A 12,209-nucleotide genomic window follows, 5' to 3' on the forward strand; every position below is an offset into this window, starting at 1 on the left:
TAATAAGTAAAAAAAATCAAAAGAATACAAGTGGTCAATTTGAAAAAAAAAAAAAAAAAAGATCACTATACTCAAAAAAGCACAAAGAATTAATATTAACTCTGAATCAATCAATCCAATCATATCATATATTTCTCTACTACTCTCTCTCTCTATATATATATATATATATATTCAAACCTGCCTCTGCCTACCTGTTTAATTTGTTTCACACACAGCATTTTGTGGGAACATTAATTAATTAATAAAAATTAAACTCCAATTTCAGAAAACATGAATATATATATATATAAGAAAAAGGTGAGTTGACTTGACGCCTAACACCCAACATTAAACACGAATGTCAACGGCACAACTAGACAATAATTATTGAGGTTGTTTGGTAGATCTAGTCGTAACGTTCAGCTAACGGAAACAGTCAGACGATAGAGTATTTAACAAGATATGTTGGTTGCACTGAACTTGAAAGGCTAATAAACTACTGGTAACTGAAACTCTAACATCCACTATCTAAACTAAATTGGGGAGGGGGAAAAGAACATTAATTTTTACATCATCTTATCTTATAAGATAAAGATTCAAAAACCCCTACTACTCCTTGAGCTATCTCTTCTGTAATCTGTGCCGGGCGGCTGTCCAGGTCGCAACGTAGGTGAGCCATAATACTGGCCACCCACTTGCTGGTTTCCAAAGGTACCAGAAGGTGGAGGCCATCTTGGGGACGCAGCATTTGGAGGTGGTGGCATATTAGGGAGATGAGGATGGTGAGGGGTTTGCATTCTTAAATGGGGAGGATGATGCATTGGCTGGTGGTGATGGAAGCCTTGGGGGGTGTGGCCACCAGGTGGTGGTGGTCCAAGATTAGGCGGTGGTGGGAGCGGAGCTTGTGGCCGCCACTCAGGTATGTCATCATCGTCATCGTCATTCCAAGGTTCAATTCCAAAACCACCCGGCACTGTATTATTACCAGTTTGACCATACTTCTGTACAAGTTGTCTCATTTGATCTGCTGCGGGAGCAGATGATGGAACAGTCTGGGCACGGGGCGGGGGCGGGGGCTGGGGATATCTAGACATAGATGATGATGATGATGCATTCATGTTACCAGCAAAATTAAACTCAGGCAAATCATCGTCATCACGAGAGCCGCCTTTAGATGGGCCAAACCCAGGTGGGATATCATCGTCATCATCGTCATCATCAGGAGGCAATTGGGCAGGTTTGGAAGGCACAGAAGAAGACCCTTTTGGCAAGAAATTAACGTTGTTATCTTTTTCTTGAGGTCTCCTAGACATGGATTGTTGTTTTTTGAAGGTGGTGTGTTTATGGTGTTGTGTGGAGTTGGGTGAAATTGTCGAACTTATATGATGATGTTTTCTCCATACAACAACGCCGATTAGAGCATTATCTGTAGTAAAATCATGCAGCTCCGACCTGTCCTTGGAGAGGTGCTTGATTAGCATATCGAGTACGCGACCATGGGGTGGACACAGATACAGCTCCACTCCCGGACCCGGTTCTGCAAATCCCAACCTGTTGTCCGAAACATAAGACTCCACAGCCTGAAAGAAAGAAAAAGCGAATACAACGTAAGTACAGGAATCATTCATTCTTAACATTAGTAGCAGCTAAACAAGCAAGGAATGTACAGGAGGAATCACCTCAGAAAGACTATTCCGCTCATCCTCTGATGACTTGTCCTTTAATACAAACTGGGTGACCTGCATGCAAATTCAATCATATTTAAATTAGCAAGAAACCCAATGCTTTTTCTCATATTCTTTCATCTTAGCCATCGTATCTAGTTTTCAAAATGATCGATCATATATCTCAGATTCCAATTTGCCTTTATATATTTTACAGTAAATTCAATGACACACTTTCATTTCGAACCCAATTTCAGTGTCAATATCCACCTCTAAATGAAGCCACAAATTAACACAAGATATGAAAAGGAAAACCATTTTTATAATGCTTTACACAAAAGCCATCTATAACAGATCAAATTATGTGTACGTTTGCTTTTTAGCGATCCCAAAACTGGGAAACCAATTCTTAACTTCCAATTGTGCATTAACACCATAATAAAGGCCAGATTGCAGATCAACATCAATATTATGTTTGTCTTGTCCTTGAATATATAAATTTGAGAACAAAGCTATACCCAATCATGAGCCAAGACATGAAACTTTTAACATATATAGAGTATGAACTCAGAATCAAGTAATAAACCCCATTTCTTCTGAATAATTCTGCCTTTCAAAGAATTTGATGTACATCCTTTCATTAGATCACAATATATATAAGTAAAATTGTATAATAAATTGCCACACTGCAAGTTCAATGAGCCTGAACCAGAACCCTGTCTAAAATAAATTGTAACAAAGAAAGGAAGGCCATAAGATACCATGACTGCACGACTTCGTGACATTGGGAGCTCCTGAAGGAATTTTTCAAAAGCATCAATGCGAACTCTACCCTTAACTTCAAGGGAATTGGGCCACTCCTTCATTGATGTTGTTTCACCACTGTAATGAAATAATAGACCAACATCAACCCAAAAAAGAACAGAGAGAAACAAGGCCTATGCATATAATCAAAGCAGCCAACCTCATCATAAATAGAAATATACATGAAAGTAACCACTACATATGACAGAAAGCCTATATAAAAAGTCTATTAGCTATCATACTCGCAGAATCCAGGCCACACCAAAATAAAAACAATAAAAAGAAAAGAAAGAGCCCATCACACAATCTACGGTTCAACGCCTCAAGGCATACAGCAAAAGCATTATTGAATGGTGTCTACAATAGTGCACAGAAACAAATTAACGATACCCAAAAAGGTTGAAAGCACCATTTATTATCTATTTCATTAAAGAGGTACTTAGACGTACCTTCTAAAGTAACAAAGAACTGTGACTGAGGTTGAAATAGTTAGTTGAAGTGCCCCTTCCCAAATAGACCCAACTAAAGATGCATTCCCAATTGGAGATGCTTTTTTTGCAGTAACATTTGAAATGGATTTATGAACTGCCTCTGGCTCAACTTGTTTGTTGACCGGCTCAGCTTGCTTTTTGATCGCTTCACCAGTCTTACCCTCAGAAGCATTAGAAGGGCCTTTTGAAGTTGAATCACTAGCTCTAGCTTTAATACCAGTTACTGTTCCTTCCTTGTCACTCAGAGGCGTTGACTGACTTGAATCTACAGGCAGGTTCTCAAATGGAGGTTCAGAATCGAGGGACTCCATAAATTCATCTAGGCTAACAATTGGGGGAAGGAACTCTGCTTCCTTGAACTCATCTACCATCATTCCTTGCATTAAATCGGTCCCCTCAGCAGGAATAACCAAGCTGTCTAATAAATCCTGCTTTTCTGCACTATTTTTGTCAGCAGAACTTTCTCTCTCTACAGCCTCAGAAGCACCTTTTGCCTTCGCCACCTTGGATTTTCGTTGAAATCGAGTGATTGATGTTGCACCAGCAGAAATCTCTGCTGCAATATTATCAACCTTATCATCCCTTTCAAACTCTACTTGATATTCACCTTTGTGTGTTTTCTTAACCAACCTCCTCATGTCAGCATCATTATCAGGTAAAACTATCATTTGAGCAAGCTCCTCAGCTTTTGCCATCCTCCACTCTGACAGTTCTTTTGAAGCAAGTTCCTCTGCAGTCATTGAACATAACCTTTCAGGAAGAATCTCACCAGACATTACTCTCTCTCTAAGTTCTGGATTAGCATGATCTTTTAAATTAAAGAGAAGAGATCTACCCTTCTCCTTGTATTTCTTATTTACACCTCCAAATAATTTAAAAAGTTCTGCCTCAACTTTAAAGGCCAGATCTTCAGGAGATTCTTTTGTTTGGTCATTGGAACCTTCTTTTTCATCTTCATTAGCTAACTTGGGTTTTGCAGCAGCATCAACTTCATTCATTTCCCTGCCCCCCATGTCAAGATCCATAACCCAACTAAGACCATTTCCCTGCAAGAGTTCATCTTTGACAAAGAAATTATCACTGAATGGTATATCCTCCACAGCCAACTCAGTGCTGCACTGAATTCCATTAAAGCCTGGGCCAGATACTTGCATGGCCTCATTTGCAGGAAATCCAATTGAAAATTCTTCTGCATCACCAGGTTTACCAGAAGTAAGGGATTCAGTAGTTGTAACAGCATCATTGGGCTTCTGGAGTGCTTGACTGCAAGCACCATCACTGCTCAGGTTGCCTTCTAAAGTCTGAGAATCCGCTGGTAGTTGTTGAGCAATGTTACCTTCATTCTCATCCTTCGCCGGACTTGTAGCTACTTTACTCTTGCATGCCAAAGCCAGTGCACCAGCAAGTGATTCCCTCATTTTTGACCTCACCGCATTGAACGATACCGTTTGATTTTTGGACATTGGGTCAACTTGTATTGCCCGCCCTTTTGGGGCCTGGGCCTGTGCCCGTTGGGATCCAGTTCTATTTGAAAGAGATTCATTTCGCACAATTTTCCTACTTGATGCAAGAAGAGCTTGTGAAGCTGTGGGGCTGACCTTGGGTTGCACCTGTTCAGTCTTCTTATTCTGCAAAGAATGCTGCAGCCGGCTAGAAAAGTGAGAAAAAGAACCAGCATCAATAGCACGCTTATTTGGTAATGATGACTGCTGAGGAGAACCATGAAGCAAAAGTTCTGCCTCAGCCTTCCGCTTGCTTGGTACAGATAGTTTCTGTACATCAATATTAGTTGGCATATTTCTAATCACGCCCTGCTGGTTTGACAACACAAACTGATGAGAAGCAGAACCAGGAAGCAATGAGCTTGATTGAACACCTGTTCTATATTCCATTTGGCCAAACTGGTGTACAGAAACCAAAGAGTTGCCAAACCTATTACCACTACCTGGGACAGACTCCACTGGGTTCATTGGCCCATTTGATACAGGAAAATCATGCAGTATATTATTTGGCATATTTCCAGCCATCTGCATTCCTGATACAGATGATTCTTGTTTATCAGGGACTTGATCCATGTGAACCAATTGCCTATCTGATACTGGGAACTGCTGAGAAACAAGATCACTTGACATTAGACCAGATGACTAATTCACAGCTGCTTGGTAATTATGCAAGGATGCAATGCAGTTCAGCTCATAGGTAGGATATTTACACCAACTTTGCTCCAAATCTAGATTAATGAGAAGTATAACAGGAGCTCTGCACCCAAAAAACACAGGAAGGGAGGTATTAAAAACTTCAGAACCATTAAGCAGTAGGTAAACTGGTAAAGTATAATACTAAATGACTTATCCAGAACCAATATGAGTATATGACAAAAACACAAAAACAAATTAACATTTCAATGACCAGGCAATAGAGGTAGGAGGAACATTAAGAATCACAAAGAACTGATATTTGAGGAAAAGGTAAGAAAAAAATGAAGCACTCATCTTGCATGAGTTCTGAAACACAGCTCATTTGCATTTCCTATATACCAATAATATTTCATTCTACAATAACAAGAGACTCTTTGCTGTGCAAATTCAGAATTACAAATGTTTTGAACAAATTAATCCTCTAACTTATTGTAATGCAGAAAGCTATTATGATAACTTTTATAAAAGTAGAATGTACAGGATAGTAGAACTCAGCTAGCAACCAGCAGCATGGAAAAATCAAAGTGTGTATTCAAAGAATTAGTCTCATCATTGGAAGGAAGGATAAAGATGAACTCTTAAGGCAGTAACATAACTGTGCACACTTATGTACTGATACAAGCATAATAAACATAAACATGCAGAAAACAGCATAACAGCAGTGGAAAATCACCTCAAGACAATGACAAGTAACTTATGTAGCAAGTGACTTTGAAGTATCTAGGCCATTGCATTAAACAAATAAACTACACGTAATAATAAACTAAGAAAGCAAACACGTTTTAACAGTCAGCCCAAGATATAGGACACAAACAACTTCAAGTTCTTAACCGTGCATTATGACCAGTTCTCCACATTTTATCATTGGTTAACACTACAGTCATAGAAAACAACACAACTTCAAGCAACCACAGCATGCTAACCAGCCAATGCACTCTATAATCTCATCTAATGTTGTGTTGTTTTGAAAATTGGTGTAGTTTGTTAGCTCTATTCCACAATTTGATTAGAGAACTTCATCTAGGACAACTTTTATAGGCCAAAACTTTTACTGTGAATATTAATTCATTCGTTTATAAAGAATCAAGATTATCTAGGCTGTCCAGAATCCAGAGAATAATACTTGTGGGGGGGAAGATATTTTAAATATAATCTTGCACTTGCACTAAAGGTTTACAACCATAATCCTGCATCTCGTTCAACACATTCTCAGTTCCCCCTCTCCAAAAACGGAGCAGCACCCAAAAACAAAAAAAGTTATCCAGTGTTGAAAATAAAGCATCACATTAAAATTCCATGATAAGGGAATCATTCTAACATTTTCTTCCATTGCAGATCAGTTTGTAGAAAAAGGTGGTATCAACAGAGACACAGCACAAACACAGACACAGATGAGGTGTGCAAAAAATCTTCTCTAGACACTAAAAACAGTAAAAAGCAGCTCATTTGTACAATTATGTACTTGAAAGTTTGAAATGTTTAATACAGGTTAATAGCAACATATGGCCAAAATGGTGACCAAATTTTAAATGCCCAACACTTCAGATGGCAACACAAATTTTGCATAACACGAGTAGTTCACCCTTCAAGTCCACCAAGAAGATGGGTATCTAGCATGAGCAGAGAAACCAGGAAGCCACCAAGCCAACTGAAGAACACTTGAGAATACTTCGATGTCTTTGCTAAAGGCATGATTGAAGCCATTTAATGCCAATCAGGAAACACCAGATGCCTTTCTGTGCACTGGTACATGATGCAACAACCAGAAGGAAAGCATCAGATGCTTGAACACTCAGAGTAATACGTATGCACAATCCAGAAGCCTCACCATAAATATGTACACTCCAAAGTACCTTGTTTATAGTTTTTACTTGAATACATGGCCTCTCAGGAAATATCCCCTTCTACCAACATAGAGTTATCATAATTTCCATGAACCAATATTTACTACTGAATAGAACCACATAAACCATATAAATGAATAACCAAATCATACATCATAATCTTAGAGTAAATCCAGTCAGTTTTTAACATTGTTGGCCATTGGAAGGCAGGCAAAATGGAACCAGAGATTGATTAAAACAAAAAGAAAAAAACAAAACAAACAAAATCCTTCTCCAAATGATTCTTTAACTATAAAAGGAAAAATTCCTCATTTAGCATTACATATTCCCCTTAAAAACTACAAAACACCTGTAATGTAGTCATTAAGATTGTCCACACATGGTTAGTACTCTGTTGCAATGTTCTCACATTTTAAAGCATATTCCAGTACTGCATCAACATAAACCACATGAAAGAAAACAGCTAGCAAGAGATATACATTTACTAGCACATATTGTCAATATATGAGAACATAGAGCCATAGAGGGGAAAAGGAGAGAATCCAAACCATGCACAGGTACCATAAAAAGAACATCAATTCTTATTCTTATGTTTATTTTTAGTAATATTGAGCTCAAAATATTTGACTAAATAACATATTGACCAGTTAAGGAATTGCATTTTCACTTCAAATTATCTAGAAGCCACAGCTGCAATAACATGTTATCAGAACTAAATAACATGCCTAATTTCTTTTCTTTTCAAAATTTTCAATAAATCATGATAGGAAAAGCATTTTATAGTATCTTAAATTCACCCCAAAAAAAAGAATAAAGTGCAGTACAAACAAGATTTACACAGAAAGAGGCAGCCAGCCTAAAGATTTATATACAAATTCACCAGAGTACTTCAACAATGTCTATAGACATAACTTCAGAATAATAGCTACTTCTACATTTCCTTTTGCTAAATACACATGTAAACTACTCAATCTGAAAAAATAACAAAATACAAAACATTATTATTAATTTTCACCTCTGTGCAACACACCAAAAATCTTCTTTTCGACAAGAACCTAGATAACTGATCAAAGAGGCAAACATGTGACTAAAACTCCATTGCAGAGCAATTGGACAATCAACAATTTAAGAATTTTATCAAACATCAGAAAAAAGATTTCTCAAATTTGTTGCCCAAAAAAAAAAACAATTGTGGAAATGTAGATATGGTCAAATAGCTCATCACTAATAACAAATCAATATTACAGGTAAGACTACAAATAAATCAACCACCAAGCTTTCACTATCTCATATATAACAACAATCAACAAGTCTATAACTTTAAGCCTGAACCATCAACAGAGACTCGATAAGAGAATAACTCCAAACAGTTCTCTGTGAAGACGATCTACAGCAAGTCCCAAAAAAAAAAAAAAAAAAAAAAACATTAGGCAGACTTTTACCATGCTATAGGAAAAACATTATGTATTGAACAAAAATAAAATTTTCAAAAGCATTTAAATACCTACTACTAACCCTCCTCCTACAAAAAACAAAAGAAAACAATAACAAACAACATAAAATCCAATAGCAGCCTATGCTACCTAACTAATCATATACATACACTAAAAAAGTCCATTCAACAAGGAAAATAAACAAATTGGAAGAAAAAAATCTCAAAACACGGTTAATAGCGGAAATCAAGAAAAAGCATAGTAATTCACTCAATATATGAAGAGATTTACCTAATTCGAAGAGAGATGAGACGGAGAACAAGAGTGAGCGAGCGAGCGAGGATGAGCTGAGGATTCCAAAAAATAAAGGGTAAACTATCACCATAGTTTGACAAATCGAAGCTCGTATAACATAAAAAATAAAAAATAAAAAAGTTTAAAAAAAAAAATAGAAAAACGCAAAAAAAAAAAAAAAAAAAAAAAAAAAAAAGAGTACTCAGATCAAAACTCCTAAACTTTCCTAGAAAATGATCGAAATAAAATATACATATATATAAACAAAATCTGCATGCTAATGGATTTCCAGATTATGCAAAAGAAGAAATACAGAAAATACTCATACCTTGGCTTGCTCAAATCTTCCACCATCGAGATTCAAGATAGGCTGCCGCGCTGCAATGTGAGCCGCAAGGAGGCAGGTGTGACTGGGTGAGAGCGTGAGAGTAGAGACTCGCAGATTAGGTTTTAGGTTAAATTTTTTGCTTGGGCTACTGGAAGGAAACAAACATATGCGTTGGGCCGTTGAGCCGTTGGGCCAAGCTATAAAAAATATTTTATACATGCATACATGGTAAATTATTCTGTGGATCAGGTTCAAAACGTCGTCGTTGAATATTATGAGTAAAAATAATGTAAATTATGAGTTAGAATAATGTATATTACGTGTTAAAATAATATACATTACGTGTTAGAATAATGAATAATGTACACTACGTGTTAGAATAATAAAACTTCTGGGTAATATAATGTAAATTATGTTTTAGAATAATGCACATTATGAATTATAAAAATGTATATTGCTGCGTGTCGTGTGAAAAAAATACGAAAAACGACGTCGTTTTTTTTACCGTGGTCCACACAGCTGTGTGGATCACGGTCCACGCAATAACTATTATACATACATGTGTATATATAATCTGTCTATCTAACAAATAATATAAAGGATTATGCTACACACTCCTAATTTTACCACTTACAAATCACCACTCCATAATGTGGTTGATTAAAATCCTATACATCTGTGTATATTATAAGGCTCGGTTAACATTTCCACACGACTTTTTCAGGCAAGATTTTTTGTATCTTGTGCATTGAGAGTTGTTCCTTGAAAATTATTTGTCTATTTTACCCTTTTTGATTGTCGCCATTAAAACTCCGACTATATAGAATACAAGAGTGACACTATTTAGGTGGGCCCATCTTGTATGCTGCAGCATGTGCTGCACACTTTCCTTTGTACTTGTTCTAATTTTTTATCATTTTATTTCCATTCTTTTGCAGGCTTTATCAGAGAAGTATGGATTCATTCAACTACTTTACTTCTTTATTATTTTTAGATGTCTTTTTTATCCAATTTGTTAAGTTTCCTCCATACTTAGATTGTCCTTTGGAAGACTTATTTTGCCTTCATTATTGGTCTCATTAAACATTTTAGGGGAGTGCTCCCACTTCTGTCTCGTTTGTTTTGATTTTCTTCTTGCCTAAGTTGATGCTATTTTGTGCTTTCATTTTTATTTAATTGCTTTATTTATTTCTAGTTTAATATGTTTTGGTTTTCTCTTTGCGTGAGTTGCTTATGCTTTCATTTCTGTTTATGATCATGAATTTAGCTTTGCTGCTATTCTCTGCTTTCATTTCTGTTTATGATCATGAATTTATCTTTGCTTTCATTTATGTTTATGATCATGAATTTATCTTCTCGACTTTAGCCAAATAGATTTCTATTAATTCAGATACACGTAATTAAATGGAAACGACAGGGCAATACTGTTGGTGATAATGAACCAAAATCAATTTAAAATCCCAAAAATAATATTTATATATACACACACAAGTATATAAAATATTATTGGATATTTATCCGAAATATATATATACACACAAATATATAAAACAGACTCAAAGGTTATATATACATGTATATCTACGAAAGATATACCAATATATATCAACCAAAATTGGAACTAATAATCCTCAGATTATAAGTCCAATCCAACGAATATAACAAAAGATGGAGAACGGATTTTTGCTTAAAAGCATAATCCAAAACAAGAAAGAAGGAGAAGGAGGAAAGAAAAGTACGAGTTAGGCGAAGTGCCTGTCTTTCCTTAATAAACCTTATTTGCCACCTCCCAAAAGTGCTAGGAGCGTTGTGGCCTAGGTTTCCCAGGATAAAACGTACAACGGTTCGACGTTTGAGCACCCAAACGAACGAACCCGGCGAACAAGAGCACGGGCAAAACACAGCTTCAAGAATGGAGTAGGAGCAGAGTTTTTGGAGCTGGGAAAAACAGAATTTTCTGTGTTGTTCTCTCTGTGTCGAAAAACACTCCTGCTACACTCCTTCTTATATAGGAGGTGAAGAATTAATAGCATTCAATTTTGGCATTTAATTCACGATTTGTAACACCTGAAACAGCCACCATTATTTGAGATTTAACTCAAAAATTCAAAACTGGAATTAATACAAGATTAATTCTATAACAGTCCAGAACCAACGAATGGTTTGTGTTGTTTCAGCTCGGTTACTTTCGTCCAAGGCAGCCACTTTCGGGACGCACGAAAGTTCGTGCGTCAGTGCACAAGAGACTGAACTCTCGTGTGTGCTCACAACACGAGAGTGAAACTCTCGTGAACTCTCATGCTGCTTAGCAGCAGCCGGGTCATTCTGTGTTGGAAAACCTGTACAGAAATTGGCATAACTTAGCCCGCAAGACCAGCCAATTTCCGGACGACATTCGTGCCCCCAGGTGCCGGCGCACACGAGCTCGAGCTTGAATCAAGCCTTTTTGATCTCGTTTCTAGTTGGAATTTGATTTGCACACCCCCCCCCCCCCTCGCGCGATAGAGCCTCTATGCTATACAATTCTACACGCTCCAAAAGAGCCCTTGTATAAAGGGGGGGGGGGGGGGGGGTGAAATCCTCTTTCCAAATCCACTTTTCCCTTCATTTTTCCAACTCAATGGGTCTACTTTGAGAATCAATATCTCATTCACCCATTATCCGTTTTGAGCGTACAATATATCAATCTCTTCGTCTCACTACAAAGAATCCGAATCCACTTTGGCCCGACCCAAATCGGAAGTAGACCCCACTGATAATTATACCACAAAATAGCCACTTAACATGTCATTTTATGCCATTTTAATGCTATTTTTCCAACAAATACCGTGTGAGAGAATCAGAATTTTAATCGAAAGCCAGCTTCTCTGTAATCTTGCGCCTTCCTTCGCTCCTGTAGATGTAGACTGCAAATTTGGACAGAATTTCCGTGAATCTGTATATAATTACTGAGGTCATTTCTGTTCATGCTACTACAGCCCTATGATACTTCCTGCCTCTTCCCTTTCTTTTTCTCTTTTGTATACTTGTCAATCATTCATCCAGCTTTTTAGGTATTAATGCATCTTCCCTTTAGATTGATCAACTCCCTTTTTCAAATAAATTTAATTTTGCAGACATTCCAATATTTTTATATGGTAATTTACTTTAAAAAGCTTGACATGATTTTTA

General features: G+C 36.9%; 1 protein-coding gene across 4 annotated transcripts; it reads right to left on the reverse strand.

Moving 5' to 3' along the window:
- Positions 1-262: 262 nt before the first annotated feature.
- On the reverse strand, positions 263-9,166 carry LOC109184378. Of its 4 annotated transcripts, XM_019334370.1 has the most exons (8): positions 9,039-9,164; positions 8,708-8,763; positions 6,968-7,043; positions 6,722-6,882; positions 2,900-5,200; positions 2,408-2,528; positions 1,662-1,721; positions 263-1,562 (listed from the first exon to the last, which is right to left on the reverse strand). In XM_019334370.1, the coding sequence occupies exons 5-8, from the start codon at positions 5,071-5,073 to the stop codon at positions 579-581; spliced, it is 3,339 nt and encodes a 1,112-aa protein (XP_019189915.1). In that variant the 5' UTR covers positions 5,074-5,200; positions 6,722-6,882; positions 6,968-7,043; positions 8,708-8,763; positions 9,039-9,164; the 3' UTR covers positions 263-578. The 4 variants fall into 4 exon arrangements, with proteins under 4 accessions (XP_019189915.1, XP_019189917.1, XP_019189914.1 ...); XM_019334372.1 differs by lacking the exon at positions 6,968-7,043; XM_019334369.1 differs by lacking the exons at positions 6,722-6,882; positions 6,968-7,043 and having other exon boundaries at positions 9,039-9,166.
- Between the last annotated feature and the right edge of the window lie 3,043 nt (positions 9,167-12,209).

Source organism: Ipomoea nil, unplaced genomic scaffold (genome assembly GCF_001879475.1).
Source record: "Ipomoea nil cultivar Tokyo-kokei standard unplaced genomic scaffold, Asagao_1.1 scaffold1259, whole genome shotgun sequence".
NCBI lineage: Eukaryota > Viridiplantae > Streptophyta > Magnoliopsida > Solanales > Convolvulaceae > Ipomoea > Ipomoea nil.

Bases quoted from the DNA above. Each gene is read 5' to 3' on its own strand.
- LOC109184378 (XM_019334369.1), bottom strand. From the start codon at position 5,073: ATGTCAAGTGATCTTGTTTCTCAGCAGTTCCCAGTATCAGATAGGCAA. The intron at 2,529-2,899 runs GTACGTCTAAGT...ATTTCATTACAG, and splicing joins GTTCTTTGTTACTTTAGAAG to TGGTGAAACAACATCAATGA. The intron at 1,722-2,407 runs GTATCTTATGGC...ATTTGCATGCAG, and splicing joins CACGAAGTCGTGCAGTCATG to GTCACCCAGTTTGTATTAAA.